Source organism: Panulirus ornatus, chromosome 2 (genome assembly GCF_036320965.1).
Source record: "Panulirus ornatus isolate Po-2019 chromosome 2, ASM3632096v1, whole genome shotgun sequence".
In the NCBI taxonomy this organism is placed as follows: Eukaryota; Metazoa; Arthropoda; class Malacostraca; order Decapoda; family Palinuridae; genus Panulirus; species Panulirus ornatus.
In genome coordinates, this window is record NC_092225.1 from 92,123,253 (window position 1) to 92,145,028 (window position 21,776).

The 21,776-nt window shown below is 37.1% G+C and overlaps 1 protein-coding gene across 2 annotated transcripts in view; it reads left to right on the forward strand.

The window, feature by feature from the left end:
- Window positions 1-302: 302 nt before the first annotated feature.
- The window catches only part of LOC139758356 (E3 ubiquitin ligase RNF121), a 57,314-nt gene continuing 35,840 nt past the window's right edge, over window positions 303-21,776 (forward strand). The window contains exons 1-4 of one of the 2 annotated variants that reach the window (XM_071679652.1): window positions 307-431; window positions 11,372-11,404; window positions 13,964-14,004; window positions 20,687-20,828. In XM_071679652.1, the coding sequence (XP_071535753.1) occupies window positions 330-431; window positions 11,372-11,404; window positions 13,964-14,004; window positions 20,687-20,828 (318 nt within the window). In that variant the 5' untranslated portion in view covers window positions 307-329. Of the gene's footprint in view, window positions 432-11,371; window positions 11,405-13,963; window positions 14,005-20,686; window positions 20,829-21,776 lie in introns of both variants that reach the window. The other variant, XM_071679661.1, reaches the window with a different exon arrangement.

The following is a 21,776-nucleotide window of genomic DNA, read 5'->3' on the forward strand; positions in this document are numbered from 1 at the left end:
CAAAGGATAATCACATACAGAGTATCATTACCTTTGTCATCACTTGCACCAAGTATATGCATAAAACATTGTAATTGTTCACACTTGCATTCTATATCAACCCCTTGTGCATTGTTCTCCCCCTCTCATTTCATTGTTTCTGTTATTATCATGTATCTGTCTTGTGCCAATTTAATTCGTGTAAATACTTAAAGCATTTGCATGCCTATCATACAGAATTTACCGGGAAGAAGGAAGGTTTAGGTGTGTCTTGTAGTTTTTTCCTATGAGTAAGTGAGCGTCTCCGTGTGTGAACCCTCCATGCGCGTCAGCTGTCACCCACAACAAAAATGGCCGGTATGGAGCACCACCATGTTCACCAGCACATTCCTCGGGGACATATTGCTAATCCGTTGGATGAAAAGTTACTCAGAATTATCAGAGAGAACCTGGTAAGTCACTGTAGATTTATGATTTCGCCTCAAAGGGGATATTTTCATGACTTACCTGTGAAAGAGATGCTGCCTTAGGTGGTAGTGTTAATTCTCCTTATGGTATTGATAGTGACGTCCTCATAGACATCACAGAGGATTATATCTAAAAAGAAAGTGACCATTTTGGACTATGTTGTGTGTGTGACTACAGAATTAAGAAGTGAGGTTTAGATATTTGGTCAGAGTGCAGACTCTGGCTAGCCTGGAGTGGAGTGGCTCTTGGAAGTTGGATTTTGCCGGGTTTCAGGGGAACATTATACCGTGAACTGTTGAATTAGGTTAGCAGGGGAGTTAGTATAATGTCCTTTCTCTAAAATTCTTTGCTATTTTGATATTCATTTACCAGCATGGGACATACTGAGTGTTAGTTGGAAGTTGTCAATCTCTTTAGAGGATTGCATCATCACTCAGTACTCAGATCTCATAACATGATGGATTATTGATGATGGATTTAAGTGTTAGAAGTTCTTTTTGAAAGTTTTGTTAACCCATTTTTCTTGCTAGATTTAACCCTTCCCATTGTATACGTGGTGAAACATTAGATTTGAGGAAAGTTAAGTTGTAGACAAACAAGAGTAATTGAAAATTACAAAAGTTTATAGAGCCTCATTCATACTTCATTTTGTGGATTGAGTATCCAATGAAGATATTTCTTGAACACAAGACCACTTATAAACTTTTGGTTTTACTTTCATGTAGGTTATCAAAGCCTGCCAAAAGCCTGTGTTTGACAAAGTCTATTTTAGCCCTACATTGCTCTCAAGTTTGAAAATTGAGTGATTCTGCAATGCTGTTGTAGTGTTTCGAGAATACAATAACAGTTGTGGAGCACGAATTTTAGCATTAGTAGTGAGGGGTATGTATAACAGTGTAAAAGTGTGGGGTTAATGCAATAATATGGGAGGTAGGTGCATATATATAGATTATTAATAGAACGAACAAAAACGTCACCTAACTTTACCTAGTAGCCAAAATGGTAGTAAAAATATTCCATCATTAAGTTCCTATGCTTCTGGGGATTACATGCTTGCTCACTGGGATGTCTGTATTTCGACATCGTGCACCAGTTCATGGATTTGAATGGTATAATGGGACTGAATATGGAACATTAAGAAAAATCTGGACTGCTAGGGAGGGTGGGGGAGGGTTTTCTTAGCTTCTGTCGATATTTTATATCTTTCCTAATTTTATATGTCCCACATTTTCTTAGTTACTTTAATTCAAGCTTTGCTACAGTTATTGTATTCACTAACCACTACACCAGCATTGTAGAACAAAATCATCCAAATTTTAAAGCTAATACCCATTCAGAGCTAATTTAAACTAGATACGTTGAAAAGCAGGCATACCTGGTACTTAAAGTGGATGTTAGCTACATTAGCTTATGTGAAATGAGCATAAGTGTTTATTCATTAACATTGACAAAACTCATATCACATTTCTTTCATTTATTACAACAATATAATTGTTTACTTGTTATGCTTTATTACTGGAATCATTTTCATATACCACAGAAAAACTTGTAATTATCTGAATTCCTACCGATCTGCTTTGATGTGTAAAAACAGGGTTCTTAGAATTAATTGAAAAATTTTACAAAGTACAGAGGGGGAAGAGATGTGGGGATGTGCACTTTTGGTAACATATTGGCATGGTAACCCGGTCTTTTGAGTGTTTTTAGTTTTCTTACATTTTTTTAGTAGAACTATTGAAAGTTTCATACCATGTTTTCATCATAAATTTATTTGATGATTTAGGAGAGTTTTAAGTTTTTTTTTAAGAGGATATTAAAGTAGAGATATATACTGGAAAGAAACACCCTTTTCACATGCATGGTTTTAAGAGACACTTATGCACTTTCAGGCATCTAAATAATTTCCATTGACATGGCTAGCATTGTATAGGCTGCAGTTAAAGCCCAGCTTAGCTCTGCATTGCCTTCAGCTTTGGCTTTTAAGTGATTTCATTTTGCATCAGTAGTAGTACAGTGTTTAGAGAATAGAATGTGAGTGGATGGGCTTGATGTGGAGTTTTATATTTTACTCATGGATTTTGAATATGGTGAGAGTAATGAAGTTCAGGGAAATTGTGGGATCAGCTGATGTAAAGGCTGGTAAAACATTTATATATAGACAATAAACTTCATCTAACCTCCTTTAGCAGCCTGAATTTATCTTGTTTCAATATCCTTGTCAAGAATGCCAGACACACCCTTGATTGAGTATCATGCCAAGTTGCCACAAGAATAAACAGACAGTTGACATGCTAAGTGGTTTTTGCAGTTGCTTGAGCTCCCAACAATTAGCCATTCCACATGTTCTCCAATGGGTGACCTAATTATTGTTGTTTTTTTATATTATTATACTTAACCACTGTCTCCCGCGTTAGTGAGGTAGCGAAAGGAAACAGACGAGGAATAGCCCAACCCACTCACATACTCATGTATGTACATAAACACCCACACACACATATACATACACAGACATATACATATATATACATGTACACATCCATACTTGTTGCCTTCATTCATTCCCATTGCCACCCCGTCACACATGAAATAGCACCCCATCCCCCTCTCTCTCTCTCTCCAGCGAGGCAGCTCCAGGAACAGTCAAAAAAGGCCACATACGTTCACACTCTTTCTCTAGCTGTCATGTGTAATTCATCGAAACCACAGATCCCTTTCCACATCCAGGACCCACAGACCTTTCCATGGTTTACCCCAGACGCTTCACATGCCCTGGTTCAATCCATTGACAGCACATCGACCCCGGTATACCACATCGTTCCAGTTCACTCTATTCCTTGCATGCCATTCACTATCCTATGTGTTCAGGCCCTAGTCACTCAAAATCTTTTTAACTCCATCCTCCTACCTCCAATTTAGTCTCCCGCTTCTTCTTCCCTCCACCTCTGACACATATATCCTCTTTGTCAATCTTTCCTCATTCATTCTTTCCATGTGTCCAAACCGTTTCAAGACACCCTCTTCTGCTCTTTCAATCACATTCTTTTTATTTCCACACATCTCTCTTACCCTTTCATTGCTTACTTGATCAAACAACTTCACACCACATATTGTACTCAAACATTTCATTTCCAACACATCCACCCTCCTCCACACAACCTATCTATAGACCATGCCTCGCAACCATAAAACATTGTTGGAATGGCTATTCCTTCCAACATATCCATTTTTGCTCTCTTGAGATAATGGTCTCGCCTTCCACACATTGTTGGTATAGTTTTGTAAGTATTGGCATCCAGGAGAGTTTATGTTCCTCTTGATTTTCACAAGTATTTCGCTTTTGCTTAGATTATCCCAGTATATACCCTGATCTTCATAACCCTAAATCTCATCACTATTATCTTATGTGATACTGAATAAAATTTGCTCTGGCACTGATTTCATATTCTTATATTCTTTAAGCACTATGTTGTTGTAAAACAGATTCACTCAATATGATGGTTATCCAAAGCCATTAGTAAGGGGATTCTAAACTGGACCTTTTATCTAGATTGCTTTTTTCAACATTTTCAGATTATTATTCATATCTGGGTTATATACAGTTAGGCTAGAACCCCCAGGCTAGGATAAGTTGTTTTTTTTCACCTAGCTCTTTTTTTTTTGCACTTTAAAGTCCTCACTTTTTTTTTCTCTCTCATTTGGGAATTGATCTACTTAACCTGTAAAAGTTTACAGTTATTGAGATTCCTTTAGTGTAAAGTTAGAAAATCTCAATAATTTTTATGAAGTAACAACCCCCATTGGATTTGGATCTGTAAATGAAAATTAAAATATACATCAGAATAGATGTTTGTTGGGAACCTTGTGATTGCAACTTTTGTTGGATAGGTTGAAAATTGATCCACAAATAAGCAGTGCAAAGAAATAGATAAAGACCTACAGATGTTAGTTATAAGTAAGTTTCCCAACTGTATGGTAAGTCATTAATTGAACATGTTCCCTTAAACCTTACTTTTACCTGATAAACCTCTTGAGAGTGGCCTGTGTGTATATAAGCATACAAATTCAATTTTTGTCATATTGAGTACCATATTTAGGATATGTAGCCTCTGCATTTAACTATGTGGCATGATTCGTAATATCTTTGCAACAAAGGTTAGAATGTATAGGAATATAATTTGAAAAAGTAAAGTATGTATCATAAATGAATGAAGAAAAATTTCAAATTTATGGTCAGATATTGTATTATAAGTCATGGTAAATATTTACTTTCCTTGTACAAATCTAACTCTAAAGTGCTTGGTGATTTCCTGTTTTCATACCATGAAATGGGCAAAAATAAGATATGAATTTTCAGTTATGAAATATAAAAACATGCGAAAGGAGAAAATGATATAAAAAATGAGCTAACATAATTCTTATGGGTTTTTTGCCCTAAGGTTAAAGTATAGACCACCTAGGGAAGGTGAAGGTGGAGAATTATCAGGAAGGAGGGAGCCCCACCAGTAAATTCAGTGATGATGCTTATCATTGTTTACCCATCCCTTGTGTTATGAAGGGATTACATTCTGGGAAACCCTCATACAAAGAGAAATCACAAATAGTGAACCAATAAACATAGAGAAAAACGAGAGTTTAATCACACCACCACAGAAACTCACAGAGAAGCAAATTTTGATTGTATAAAAAAGGGGCCTTGTAGAAGTAGGTTCCATGCAGAATAGTGAAATCACATATAATGATCCTGCATAAAGCGAGGGATGGATATTTATGAAAGTTTTATTTTATTTCTTTTTATTATACTTAGCTGCTAGCGTAAGGAAACAGACGAAAGAATGGCCCAACCCACCCACATACACATGTATATACATAAATGCTCACACATGCACACATACATACCTATACATTTCAACGTATATTTATATATGCATACACAGACATAAACATATATACACGTGTACATATTCATACTTGCTGTGTACATCCATTCCCGTCGCCACCCCTGCCACACATGAAATGGCACCCCTACCCCCGCATGCGTGCGAGTTAGCACTGGGAAAAGACAACAAACGCCACATTCGTTCACACTCAGTCTCTAGCTGTTATGTGTAATGCACCGAAACCACAACTGTCCCTGGAGATAGGGGAGAAAGAATACTTCCGATGCATTCTCGCGTGTCGTAGAAGGCGATTAAAGGGGATGGGAGTTGGGGGCTAGAAACCCTACCCTCCTTGTATTTTAACTTTCTAAAAGGGGGGTTTATGAAAGTAATACCTGTAAACAAGTTAGCTAAATTACAGTAATTCATATGGTGATGAGGTGGAGATGGAGGGGTTGGGGAGTGGTCTTCATGATGCAAAGTTACGAAATGATATTTACCACTATTTATGGTTTCTGTTTATATATTTGCACAGTTATGTACTGACACGTTTACACATATACATTTAGATATGTAAATATGAAAAAATGCTTCAGGTGTAGAATGTTTTCTGAAAAAAGCAGTTACAGTGACCAAGGTGACATGTAAGAGCCAAACAGTATCAAAATATTACAGGGCAATTTAAACAAAACCTGCGTAGCATAGTGCTTCACATGAAGACCTCTCTGTTGTAATATGGAGTTTTCATGAGGAGACTTTTTGTGTTTAAGGGTTAATAGTAAAGTTATTAACGTTCTCTATTTGAGAAATGTCTTAGTTATCAAGAAATTGATAGATCCTTTAGGGAAATAAGAATTTTTTTGAATTTTTAGTGATATGTAGGAAGTTCATCACTTCGTAGTTGGTGACAGCCCTCCCTTGTTTTTTTGGTTTGATCCACAAATGTGTAATGCTTAAGATTAAAGTCCAACATGAGTGCTCATTTCTACTTTTCACATTCATCTGATTATTTTGTATTTTGATTAAATCTTTATGCATTTTTCATTTCATGTTTGCTTAATTGTGCTTTAGTACTGCATTGCTTAATTGTGCTTTAGTACTGCATTCGTCCTAGGTGTGGAATTTCATAGAATTTCTTATGGCTTAATTATAATTAGGGTGGGTTATGAATTAAGGCTGGGGAAGCATGATTTGGATGATTTTTATGAAACCTCTATATTATATAACTTTATAGTGGGGAAGGCTATGGAGCTCAGGGAAAGTATGGGATTGTATGATTTGAAAATAAGGGAAACATATATGGTGAAGTAGTTAATGATAACTGATATCACCTATGTTAGAAAAGTGTTTTATTTTACCCTCATTTCTTGCAGTTTTTTTTTTTTTTTTTTTTTTTTTTTGCTTTGTCGCTGTCTCCCGCGTTTGCGAGGTAGCGCAAGGAAACAGACGAAAGAAATGGCCCAACCCACCCCCATACACATGCCTTGATTCAATCCACTGACAGCACGTCAACCCCGGTATACCACATCGCTCCAATTCACTCTATTCTTTGCCCTCCTTTCACCCTCCTGCATGTTCAGGCCCCGATCACACAAAATCTTTTTCACTCCATCTTTCCACCTCCAATTTGGTCTCCCTCTTCTCCTCGTTCCCTCCACCTCCGACACATATATCCTCTTTGTCAATCTTTCCTCACTCATTCTCTCCATGTGACCAAACCATTTCAAAACACCCTCTTCTGCTCTCTCAACCACGCTCTTTTTATTTCCACACATCTCTCTTACCCTTACGTTACTTACTCGATCAAACCACCTCACACCACACATTGTCCTCAAACATCTCATTTCCAGCACATCCATCCTCCTGCGCACAACTCTATCCATAGTCCACGCCTCGCAACCATACAACATTGTTGGAACCACTATTCCTTCAAACATACCCATTTTTGCTTTCCGAGATAATGTTCTCGACTTCCACACATTCTTCAAGGCTCCCAGAATTTTCGCCCCCTCCCCCACCCTATGATCCACTTCCGCTTTCATGGTTCCATCTGCTGCCAGATCCACTCCCAGATATCTAAAACACTTCACTTCCTCCAGTTTTTCTCCATTCAAACTCACCTCCCAGTTGAATTGACCCTCAACCCTACTGTACCTAATAACCTTGCTCTTATTCACATTTACTCTTAACTTTCTTCTTTCACACACTTTACCAAACTCAGTCACCAGCTTCTGCAGTTTCTCACATGAATCAGCCACCAGCGCTGTATCATCAGCGAACAACAACTGACTCACTTCCCAAGCTCTCTCATCCCAACAGACTTCATACTTGCCCCTCTTTCTAAAACTCTTGCATTCACCTCCCTAACAACCCCATCCATAAACAAATTAAACAACCATGGAGACATCACACACCCCTGCCGCAAACCTACATTCACTGAGAACCAATCACTTTCCTCTCTTCCTACACGTACACATGCCTTACATCCTTGATAAAAACTTTTCACTACTTCTAACAACTTGCCTCCCACACCATATATTCTTAATACCTTCCACAGAGCGTCTCTATCAACTCTATCATATGCCTTCTCCAGATCCATAAATGCTACATACAAATCCATTTGCTTTTCTAAGTATTTCTCACATACATTCTTCAAAGCAAACACCTGATCCACACATCCTCTACCACTTCTGAAACCACACTGCTCTTCCCCAATCTGATGCTCTGTACATGCCTTCACCCTCTCAATCAATACCCTCCCATATAATTTGCCAGGAATACTCAACAAACTTATACCTCTGTAATTTGAGCACTCACTCTTATCCCCTTTGCCTTTGTACAATGGCACTATGCACGCATTCCGCCAATCCTCAGGCACCTCACCATGAGTCATACACACATTAAATAACCTTACCAACCAGTCAACAATACAGTCACCCCCTTTTTTAATAAATTCCACTGCAATACCATCCAAACATGCTGCCTTGCCGGCTTTCATCTTCCGCAAAGCTTTTACTACCTCTTCTCTGTTCTCATTTTCCCTAACCCTCGCACTTTGCACACCACCTCGACCAAAACACCCTATATCTGCCACTCTATCATCAAACACATTCAACAAACCTTCAAAATACTCACTCCATCTCCTTCTCACATCACCACTACTTGTTATCACCTCCCCATTTGCGCCCTTCACTGAAGTTCCCATTTGCTCCCTTGTCTTACGCACTTTATTTACCTCCTTCCAGAACATCTTTTTATTCTCCCTAAAACTTAATGATACTCTCTCACCCCAACTCTCATTTGCCCTTTTTTTCACCTCTTGCACCTTTCTCTTGACCTCCTGTCTCTTTCTTTTATACGTCTCCCACTCAATTTCACTCCCACTCCCACTTGCAGTTTTATGATAATTTTTTCTTTCATCGGGCATAAACATGACTATACAGGGTATCAGACTGGCAATAAGTATTTAGACCCACAAAGACTTGTATAGATACTGGAAATGCCCTTAATAGCATTTAATTCCTTGTGTATAACATTTGAGCTTTAGCTGCACTTGGATTCTTCTGTAGGCCAATAGGCTCATTGTGTTTTTGATTAAGTATATGAATGTGATATCATGTACTGTACTTAGATTTTCCAGCCCCAGGTCTTGTGTAAAACTGTCACAGATATTGGTTGTATATTTTTTTTTTTTTTTTTTTTTTTTTTTCATACTATTCGCCATTTCCCGCATTAGCGAGGTAGCGTTAAGAACAGAGGACTGGGCCTTTGAGGGAATATCCTCATATGGCCCCCTTCTCTGTTCCTTCTTTTGGAAAATTTAAAAAAAAATGAGAGGGGAGGATTTCCAGCCCCCCGCTCCCTTCCCTTTTAGTCGCCTTCTACGACATGCAGGGAATACATGGGAAGTATTCTTTCTCCCCTATATATATTTATCTATTTATTCACTTTGCCCTGCCACCGTCCCCCGCGTTAGCGAGGTAGTGCAAGGAAACAGACGAAAGAATGGCCCAACCCACCCACACACACATGCATACACACACACGTCCACACACACCAACATATACACACCCATACATCTCAACGCACACATATACATACACACACAGACATATACATATATACCCATGTACATAATTCATACTGTCTGCCTTTATTCATTCCCATCGCCACCCCGCCACACATGGAATAACAACATCCTTCCCCCTCATGTGTGTGAGGTAGTGCTAGGAAAAGACAACAAAGGCCCTATTCGTTCACACTCAGTCTCTAGCTGTCATGTAATAATGCACCGAAACCACAGCTCCCTTTCCACATCCAGGCCCCACAGAACTTTCCATGGTTTACCCCAAACGCTTCACATGCCCTGGTTCAATCCATTGACACCATGTCGACCCCAGTATACCACATCGTTCCAATTCACTCTATTCCTTGCACACCTTTCACCCTCCTGCATGTTCAGGCCCCGATCACTCAAAATCTTTTTCACTCCATCTTTCCCCCTCCAGTTTGGTCTCCCACTTCTCCTCGTTCCCTCCATCTTTGACACGTACATCCTCTTTGTTAATCCTCCTTATATACCATATGATATTTTATGAATTAAGAATAAGAACAGTAACTTTTCTCAGAGAGACTATAAAGCTACTGTTTTAACCATAAAATATATTGTCCTTAACATAAAGTAGGATCCACCAGCATGATTCATGTGTGACACTGGATTGTGTGTGTAAATGTTGACTGACTGTGAGTGATATTATTGTAGAATTTTGTGATTAGGAGAAACTTCATATGGAGAGAGAAGGTCCTTGATGATGATGATGTACTCTTTTCCATCCATTAATGCTGATACAGCCTTACTTAAAGTGACCTGTAGGTTGTATGCCCTCCCTTATTTTTTTTGTTTGATCCACAAATGTGTAATGCTTAAGATTAAAGTTCATCTTAAGTTTGTTGAATTTTTGAAAGTGTGGTTCATTTAAGCAGTCAGCTTACAGTTATGTTGAAGTTAGACAGTTACACAAAGTCTTGATCATGAAAAGTGGTCTTTCTGTTAAGATGTTCACATTACTGTTTCCACTTATGAGTGCAGGGAACAATACTTGGTCATCTTTCTAGCTAATAGTTTATTAAGAATTTGTATGTCAGGTCATTTAACAAATTTTATCAGTTTCTATGATGGCATGGTCCTCTTAACTTTCCTAAATGCTTGATTATTTTTACATGTAAATGTTAAGTAGTTATATTTATTAGGTTTGTCTTTGCTATGTGCTATGTTAGGTTAGATTTTTTTTTTTGAGTTAGTTTGCTTTTCGTAGTATTTTTGCTACATTTCTTTCTTACTCTCATAGTGAGCTGTTTGAAAGGATCATGCAGTATGGCTAGATGTAATGAAGAAGGAAATGATGAGGGAGTGTTTGAGAGTTGTGGTATGGGAGGAAATGCAAAGGGAATGAATTATGGAGTGGAGAGTGGGTGAAACATAATATTTTGAGATGGTTTAGGCATGTGGAAAGAATGCAAAATTGGAGCTTACAAGGAGAGTGTATGACACTGCAATTAAAGGGGTTGGTTTGTGAGTAAGACCTAAGCCACCTGTGACATGGGGAAATAGAATGGAAGAGTACTAGAGGGAGAGAAATGGTGGAAGAATGTGCAGAATGGTGTATGTAAGGGAGGCATGTGAGGACAGGAATAATGGAAACTTTTTCCATGGCTACCTCCTTGATGGGAGTTCCTGGAGGGAATGGGCGACAGGGATAGATAGATAGTGTTTCTTACCCTTTTATAGACGGCTTGGAGAATTATTACACAGAACTTTTCTTTAGAATCTGAGTTTTTGTAACTTTATAAAGAACTCCATATGATTCCTTTTATCCAAGAATTCATCAATCTGTTTCCTGATAATCTTTCCTATTAGTTGTCAGCTTGTGAATGATGCCTGTGGGTCAGGGTGACCTTCACGTACACAATAATGATAAATATTACGGTTGGCCTCTTCCATTCCTGCCTTGATGTCAATGCTTTCTAAGGTCTTAATTTCATTCCAGTCTGGTAATGTTGGGGATTATGAATCCTTTAAGGTGAGTATACATTGAAACTTAGCGTTTGATTTTTTTCTTGTATCCCTGCATATGTCACTTACTAAGCTACCTTAATTCACGTTTGATTATTTGATCCTTAATTACCTACTTGCATCATATTAACATACATCTCCTACGCTTCTTTCATACCCTATGTGTTTTTTGCCATCTTGTACCTTTTGATCACTACCAGGCTGTTGTGTCTCCTGCATCTTTTTTATTGTTTCTCAGTTTTTGTTTGCTTACCAATGTGTGTTACTAATGTTTTGATTTTATTAACCCCCTCTTTTGCTGCTCTACACCAGCCGATATTTTCATCATAGATTTCATGCAGTCTCTTGTACCATAAACCTCATTCCAGTTTTTAGAATTCATTTTCCCAATTGGTGTTGCCAAATTATTTTTCTAAGCTCATTATAACTTTGCCTTCTTGTATATTCTTTTTGTTGGATTTTGCCTTTTTCAGTTGATTTCAAGCACAGCTTCTTTTTTTTTAAGTGTAGTTACAGAATGATATTTCCAGTTCTTGTACTCTTACAGTATATGGAAAGACCAGAAGCAGTGTTGATGAAATTTGTGTGTCTGACCCTAGTTTGTTCTTTAACAGGCTGCTACAAAGTTTTCTTACCCACACTTTGGGAATTTGTATCTTGATATATCTTTGCTCCAGTGCAGTTTGAAATTTGTTCAACATGTGTATCAGATCTGTTTCTTTGCAGTGGAAATGTCTTCCACTACATTAAAGATTCAGACTTTTATTTTGAGAATCAATCAGTTGTAGAACAAGTAAACAGACTTTGTTACTTGCAGTTCTATGTAATATATATTGGCTAAATGTTTTATTGTGCATTATACCTTTGGAAATTTGAGTTTCTCCCTTACCAGAAGGGCTAATTTTATTTTCTGGTTACAAAGCATCCTTTAGGAAAACTGTACAATTAACTTCTTTTACTAAGGTGGATCAGCTGTCCCTTTCATGTGTGGCTTGAATTCACCTGTTTGATGCTTGAATTTCATCTCATTTTTCATTAAACCATTCTCATATATATACATCATTTTGAGATACTGCTTCCAATGCTGGGTTCTCCCAACCCATTGTTGAGGAGTTATGTCTTCCTAACTCCTCCATTTGTCATGAGTTGTTTGCTTTCACACGGTCTTTCTTAATTCTTGTGACCTCCCTTATTTTTTTTAATTAAACACCCATAGCTTTTGAATTTCTCCTTTTGGACTATGGACCTATAGATTTTATCAGTGATTACAGTCTGCTCCAAGTTTGTTTCACGTGGTTACTGCTGCTCCTTTGACAATACATTTTTGCCTTGCAATTGTTCACTGTAATGTTGATTAAGGATTTTATATGAATTTTTTTTATTGGTTATTTATTTCCTTGCTCATTCATCTAAATGTCTAAATTTTTAACATTTCCATCATTTCCCCTTGAATATGATTTTCAATTAACCCTTTTTTCACTTGGATGGTTGTGGTGTTAAGCATAACCATGAAGACAATGTGGAACTCATAACAGTTGTATGCAGGTTATGATTTTCACTTAGCTGAATCAGAATAAGAATTGGGTGGAATGGTAAGTCACTTTTATGATATGTGTAAGATGAAGTTGTTGATGGTAAATCCAGGTAAGAGCAAAGTTTTTGTTTTAGAAATAGATTGGCTGTCGCAGTGAAATATTCTGAATGAAGAGGAAATGGGAGTTCTCAGTAAGTGAAGGTATATCAGTAAGGCTCATAGTTGGATATTTGAAGCTGAGAGAATCATTCATGGGAAGAGAAATAGAAGTGCATCAAGATTTTTGGTGAATGAAAAGGATATAAATGCAGGTTGTTTCAGGAGCTTGCATGGAGTGCTTGTCATAATTCTGATGAATGGCTGTGGAAACTTAGATTTCATAGGCCCTCTTGGTAAAAAAAAATCAGTAGAGATAGACTACTTGTGTCATGTAGCTGGGATCAAGAAACTTAAAAACAGAGATGTGAAAAAAAGGATATGTGGTTGCAAAAATCATTAGAGAGATGGATGAAAATATTTTTTTTAAGATAGTATGTCAGTATTGCATGCATAACAGATGTTATGATAGTGAAGAAGATAATATGATAGGACTGATGAAAGAACAAGGAGATGTGGTAAACCCTGGATGAGATGGACAGATGCAAAGTGATTTATTTAAGGCTGGATGCATTGCATTTCGGATAATGATTTCAATGGAATTATTTTTTGTACTGTATTTCGGATGGGGATTTCAAACAGTAATGAGTATTTATTGTATACTGTGAGGTTGTTTCTGTTGGACATTTGAATTTTGACATTAGCCTTACAAAATGAAAAGAGTTTGTTTGCAAAATAAAAGATTAAGTAAGTATTGAAGCCCATTTCACCTGTATTTGGTTAGAGAGTTAAAAAGTTAATGTTTCAGATGTCAGAGTGTTAGACACTATATAGATGAATAGATAAACTTGTTGAAGAGCTTAAGTTTCAGTTTAAACTCCAAATTTTATTATGACTCATGTGATTTGAGATGAACACTAGTCTCATTTTTTCCAGACAGACCAGGAGTCGCACTTATCTGAAGAGGAAAAATGGAGGTAAGAGTGATAATTACTTTTAGAAATGCTGTATACTAGAATTCTTTGGAAATGTTAGTTACAGCTATTCATAATCATACATTCTCTTTTACTTGTACTAGCAGATATCATGCTTACATTTATCATGACTACCAGATTTTTATCGTATCTTCCATGTTATGCATGTAAAGATCATACTGATTAAACACTTGAAATGCCAGTATGGAGAAAAATAAGTGCATATTTGCTTTTTAAGCTTTGTAAGGATAATTCTCAAGGTATGCTCATATTTAGAATTTGATTCATTATAAAAAAGGGGTGAATTATTTCTTAGAATGCACTATCTAGTTTCATATCAATGTAAAGGCCTGATCAGTAGTTAATAGAAAGTGAGTAGCATTTATAATGTCTCAAAATGATGTCACCATATTTAACATCATGTCTAGGAAGATATGGATTAAATTACTAATGTCAACAAGAAGTAATCATTTAGACACTCATGTTTATGATTTTTGTCCCAGGATTCAAAACGGTTATTCCTCTCCAGGTTCAGTTTGTCCTTTGAGCTAAGAGAGACTCTCCATGATCTCAAGAGGTCAGGAGCCTATAACCCCAAACCCTCTAATGAGGTTAATGCCTCTCACGCTTTACTGATTACCCAACCAATGTTTATAGCCTCAGCTCACTCTTAAGTGCACCCCTGCCAATCAGCTGTTACCATGCCTACAAGGCTGTCCCAATGGCTGTCATGCTTTGCTAGGCTGACCACCTCATAATTTCTGGATTTCGAAGTCCATCAATTATCCAGACGTCCTTCTCTTTGCCAGAACCCTTCAGGCAGAGGCCATATGCCTGGGGAGTGTGTTTGTTTTTAGATGTGTTTTGAACAACTTTGGAAGGTTTTCTTGGATTTCAGCAGGTGGTTATCTCTTGATGTGATGGCTGGTCTTAGCTAGCTGATAGCTTAGATCCCAAACCACTCATAATCTTTCAACATCACCAAGTCTAAATATTCTTTGTTGCTGTCGAAACCATTTTTGCTGGTAAGAACTAGAAACCACAAAGGCTGCATGGTACAAAAAGAATTACTAACACAAAACTGCTGGAAAAATTCTGAATTGTAAGTCAAATAGAGCTTTGTTTGAAAAAATTGTTCTTGATGGAATTTGGCAGTCAAATCAGTCAAACCTATGTGTTATGTCAATTCTGTCTGGAGAAAGTAGTAGTGAATCGTTTGCCAGAAGAATTGAACTCATACTTGAATGTGTTTGTAGATGATGTTAAAGTGAGCATGACACCTTGCACCAATAGGCTCCCCACTCAGAACAATCGTAGCACCTAGTTTTGACTGGGGTAAGTTGCTAAATTCCAGGGAGACCTGGAAGTAGAGCTAATGTTGAAATCGTATGGAATACTCATAGGAGTGTTCAGATCCTCTAAAGTTGAAAATCTGTATACAGAGTCTGGGGAACTCCCCATGAATTGAATGTATGAAGAAAGTGGCATAAAGTATCTTGTAAGACTTGAATGTGCTCCTTCTAATCCTTCGTATGAATTTGTTTTTGCTGTAAGAACAAAAGGGAAAAAATGCCATTAGTGTGAGTGGTGGGTTTTGCTTGGTACCACACATGAAGGTGCATGACATCAAACTGCAGGGACTGGATGAAAACAACTAGAATCAGCATTGCTTCTGTAATAGATTAAGAAATGATACTTCTTAAGCATGATGCTGCTCATGCCCACAAAAGGAAGGTATATAGTATTGGCTCATAATGAGATGAAAGTGTAGACTTTTCTGTAGTTAATGAAAAAGAATCTTGTAGCAAAACTACAAAGAGCATCTTCCATAAATACTGAAAACTGTATGGAATTTAGGCTGCATTTAAATGGAGTAAACATTCTTGTACAAAGAAATGTAAAATCTTTTGTGATTCCCAGAGTGCACTTGAGCTGTATCACTGTGGGCCAATGCTATTCTTATTCCAAAAAAGTCCACTGTTAGATTGTAAAAATCCATTCAAAGCATAAGAGTGTAGACTTTGCCGGTGTCCTGGACATGCTGGTATTAGCTGTAATGGAATAGGAGCTGGTAATGCTAGGCGATCTAAATGTGAGATATATACCTGACAGTGCATTTATGAGCAGATTTAATGATTATGTAAGCGAAGGGTGTTGAAGTGTGGCATTTTTTCCTCAGCAGGAATAGCGGTTTTGGGATATTTCTTCATTGAGTTGCAATTGTTCATACTGTTTTGACCCATAATCACTCAATGGAGAGGAGACCTGTCCCACTATGTGACACTTGTAGTGTCAAATACTACTATATAATGTGTTCTAACAAAATACCAAAGATATAGGAGTTTCAGAATCAGTCATAAATTATAACAGTGGAAGGAATGAATTACTGGAGAAATGTAAATGTAATGTAAATAGATACATAGATTTTTAAAAAGGAATGCAAGATATATATAATTATATGTAAATGATAATAAGTTTTCAGATCAGTTTTAAAAGAAGCCAAAAGATGTAGTTTTCTGAATAGTTTTTTGATATATTTTTATGCTAAAAAGTGCTGAATGACCATTAGGTTCTAGTGTTTTACAAATTTCACAAAATCAAATCCAGGACATTGTTCTACAATCAAGCATTTATGCTTGTTGTTTCCTAAAATCCAGGACATTGTTCTACAATCAAGCATTTATGCTTGTTGTTTCCTAACCTGCCTTTCCCTCGCTTTCTAAAACCCTTTCTCCTAACTGAAGCTGGTCATCATCAGGGTGACATCCATATTCCAGAGAATTATGAGGTGGTCACTCTTTTTCAGCCTAACAACCCATGGGATGATGATTTCATTGCTGTGTGGTGTGTGCTGATTGGAAGGGGGCAAAGCCAGAGTGAATAAGGGCTGCTAATGCTGGTTGAGTCATTAGCAAAGAGAGAAGTGTTACACTAATCAGAAGTTATAGGGGGATGGAGGGTTGTAACTCCTAGAGAAAATGAAGATTATCTCATAGCTCATGGGATACTGCCCTGGAAAAAACTCTTATTCTTCAAAACTCGTATTTTCCATGCCCCTGCCATTCCATGATGTATAAAGCTTTTTTATTCTTTCTTATACATTCTGTAGTTTTCATAACTACTTTTGATTAGTCATAGGTACTTTCAAGGGGTTGAAGATAAAAGTGTTTTTCATTGCCAGTAGGAGTGATAAGGCCCTAATTAAATGAGTACATAATTTCTAGAATTTAATCTTGTTGCTGCATAGTTATTATTTTTGGGATGCCCTAAAAGTGTCAGTTTTCCATCAGAAATAGAAATTATTGATGTGGCATTTTCTAATGCATTTTCAATACAGGTACACCATCGAATTCCGGCAACTGATGGCGTTGTGTGTAGGGCGCTCTTATTTACATTCTTTACACTGCACTTGTTGCTGGTGATGCCGCAGTTCTGTGAGATTCTTAGCTTATTTTGCATAGATTTAACCTAGCTATGGCTTCTGAGCCATATGAGAGTGTCAATTGTGGTGTCCAACATAAACACTAGTCCATATCGATCTAAGATAAAGTAGAACTGTTAAAAAGAATGGGTCGTGGTGTTTCAGTGCGTAAGCTATGTGATATCTACAGTATTGGTTCATCAACTGTTTATGATATAAAAAAGCAAAGGGAGAAAGTATTGATATTTTATGCAGACAGCGATTCCAAGAAGCAAATGACGATTAGAAAAATTATGAAAGATAAAAAGAGTACTGAGCACGATCGAGTGATGATGGAATGGTTTCAACAGTGTCGGAGTGAACTTGGCAGGTAGCATGATAATGGACCAGGCTAAGTTGTTCCATAAAGAACTTAAATTACAACATGAGCGTGACTATAGTGAATGATGGATTCAAATATTCAAGAAGCGTCATGGAATTTCCATGAATAAAGTGTGTGGAGAAAAGCAGTCTGCAAACCACAATGGAGCTGCTGCGTTTGTGGATGAATTTGTGAAACTTGTAGCTATCGAGCACCTCAGTCCTGAGCAGGTGTATAATGTATTTCATTTATTTGTTTAATTTGCATTTGATATTTGTTTAATTTAAATTTCTTGCAGTCCATGGTATACTTTAGACACATGGGAGATGTATAATTAGTGGGTTAGAGGTGTGTTGATGAATTATTATTGCATGACCATGGTTGGTCCGGCAAAATGGTTAATCTGGCAAGGCTTTGAAACCAAGAGTGCTGGAAAATCGCTGGTGTACCTGTATCTAGTTGAAGAAACATGATTGCAAAAGTTTTAAAAGACTGACATATATGGACATATTAGCAGTTTCTTACAAAAACTCTACCACACAATAATATATCAAAGGATAATTACTGTGGTACTGAATATATCCATAAGATATGATATATATCATCATTTTTTAGTAAGATTAACCTTAAGAGAGAGGTGGAGAGCATGCTACAGCTGTAAGCTTTATAATTAGTCATACTTTATCTCTCTACTGACATCTGGCAGCACTTTTGGATCTTTGGTGCTCTTGTTGAACCTTGAATTGTGGTGTAGCTCATTGAAGGGAAGCATTTTTTACCACCTTGGCATTTTTTTCAATTAAAGTAGAGGATAGTATAACATTGATTGCATTCACGTGACGTACAGCAAAAAAGTTAAAGTATACATATAGATATTATAAATGAGTACACTGAAGGTTAGTGGGAAAATGGATAGACTGTTTTGTAAAGTAAACCTTATGTGATAAGAAGAGTAAGGAGCACCAATTTTTAGTATTTTATTGCGAACATATAGGCACATATACAGAATGACACAGTCAATCCTTGAACATCAAACGTACCTATGTCTCACTCGTAATTGAACCCCTAACCTACCAAAGCATTCCTCCATCTGTCTTAAAGCATGTCAAAATCTGTCATTTGAAATCCACTATTACCATCAGTAACTTCCTTTTAACTTTGTGAATTTTTTACAGATTGTACTGCCTATTCATATTAGTTTTCTTTTATATGTTTTCAAGTCTGTGCAATTTAATGTAAACTTTGTGATTTTCCAATATTTTCTTTGTAAATCTTTATGGTAAACATTTGGTGTGGAAAACCCAGCCCCTCCAGAAATCCTTGCTTGTCATCTCTCACTTTACCCCTTGTGAACCCTTTGATTCTTCTGTTAGTTCTATTCTAGGCCTCTCATCCTACTTGTAATATGCTAACCCTTAACACTTCTCAATCCCCTGTTTGATATTCAGTAAAGAAATTACCACATGAAGGACAGGAATTGTTTTGTTTGAATACTTCATATTTCCTGCTTCATGTTAGTGCAAGCAGATGGTAGAATATATGTAGACAAAATCTTTATACGATAGCATTTTTTTTTTTGGTACAAAACACTTTGATTAATTGATACAGGTGTTTTTGAGTCCAGAGCATATGTGGCCGTGTAGCTGTAGTCCAGCAGTATTGTATTTTTTTTTCCCCTTTGCTCTTCTGTTCCTCCATAGTTTTGCTTTTTGGCTTTTTTTTTCCTCTAAAATTATATTTGACACGATATTGGCAAAAACATACCCCAGTCAGAGCCCATATGCCATTATTGGCAGTATAAGAAGGCGTGGGCTATGGATAGAGTTGTGCGCAGGAGGGTGGATGTGCTGGAAATGAGATATTTGAGGACAATATGTGGTGTGAGGTGGTTTGATCGAGTAAGTAATGTAAGGGTAAGAGAGATGTGTGGAAATAAAAAGAGCGTGGTTGAAAGAGCAGAAGAGGGTGTTTTGAAATGGTTTGGGCACATGGAGAGAATGAGTGAGGAAAGATTGACCAAGAGGATATATGTGTCGGAGGTGGAGGGAATGAGGAGAAGTGGGAGAACAAATTGGAGGTGGAAAGATGGAGTGAAAAAGATTTTGAGTGATCGGGGCATGAACATGCAGGAGGGTGAAAGGCGGGCAAGGAATAGAGTGAATTGGATCGATGTGGTATACCAGGGTCGACGTGCTGTCAATGGATTGAATCAGGGCATGTGAAGCGTCTGGGGTAAACCATGGAAAGTTCTGTGGGGCCTGGATGTGGAAAGGGAGCTGTGCTTTTGGGCATTATTGCATAACAGCTAGAGACTGAGTGTGAACGAATGGGGCCTTTGTTGTCTTTTCCTAGCGCTACGTCGCAAACATGAGGGGGGAGGGGGATGGTATTCCAGGTGTGGCGAGGTGGCGATGGGAATAAATAAAGGCAGACAGTATGAATTATGTACATGTGTATATATGTATATGTCTCTGTGTGTATATATATATGTGTACATTGAGATGTATAGGTATGTATATTTGCGTTTGTGGATGTGTATGTATATACATGTGTATGGGGGTGGGTTGGGTCATTTCTTTTGTCTGTTTCCTTGCGCTACCTCGCAAACGCGGGAGACAGCGACAAAGCAAAATAATGATAATAAGAACAAGACCTTGGAGTGATCATAAATGATCACTCCAAGGTCTTGACACTGGTGTAGATTAGTTGCAAAGAATGCAATGAAAATTTTCTTCAATTTTTTCATCATTCACTACTTAGTTATTTCCCTTCATTTGCCTTTTTTTTTTTATTTCCTCTTCAAATTATGCATTTTTACATCTTTCTACAGCTGTAAGTATGAACTCAGTTTGATCATTATTCCTAAATATTTTCTATTTTGACAAAAATAACTCTGCTGGCAGGTTAGAACACCTGCGGTTACATGAAAAACACAAAGGCCATGAGGAAATGCATGCAGAGATGGTTCTTATCTTGATGGTGGTGACCATTGTGGCACAGGTTGGACTTGTAGCTTGGAAAAAACACCACTATAAATCATACCAGGTAAGAGCAAATAGAGTTTATTTACAGTGCGTCATTTAAGAATTAGAATCATATTTTAGCATAATTTCTGGCTTCAGTGACCTACAGAAGCTCTTCTTATTAAGAATATTTAATTGTTTGAAAGGATTGAGATACCTGCTTCTGTCTCTACACGTCAATTCTTTGAAATTCTCATACCTTCTCATGTTTTTTCCCAATAACTATGACTTGGCACATTTCAAAAGACAGGTCTTTCAGTTCCTTCAAAATTCTAAGATACTTTTCCTTGTCTTCCTTTTTCCATTTCATAATCCTCTTTATATTTCAATTGAGGCCTGGCCTTGATGTGGACTGTTGTCCATGACTGGAGCCTTCATCATATGAAAAGGGTCTCAATACTGTCAAAAACAAATTATTATTTTGCAGAGGAATTCAAAAAGCTAAAGGCCAGTGGGTCATTTTGAGGCTGGGTGTGATTGGAAAAGAGATCAGAAACTGACTTTATTGTAGAGAAAGTAGGAGAGCATATAGATAAAGAAATTTCAGTAAACTTTTCAAGTATGGACTTGCAAGTAGCATTGGTTACGGCTTGAAGATGAGTATTTATATATTATATTTGAAAATATGTATTGCATAGTTTTTAACTACTCATAGTGGTAGATCATTCAATGTTAACAATGTTGTTGAAGAAAAAGCACTTTACTTCATTTGATATAAAATGCTTACTAATTTTCATATGAAGTAAAATGCATACCTGTTAATTTGTATCCATTGCTACAGATTAAATCAAATATTATAATGCTGCTTAGATTAGGACTGTCTAAACCTTCAATAATTTTGAATACCTTTATTCATTAACCTCTTAACTCTTTTAGTCTGGTGTCAAAATGGTTTCTCTCTCTAGCCTGACAAAGTTAGAGTAATTTGAAATATCGAAAAGAGTTATTGTGAGCCATTTAAATATTCAGA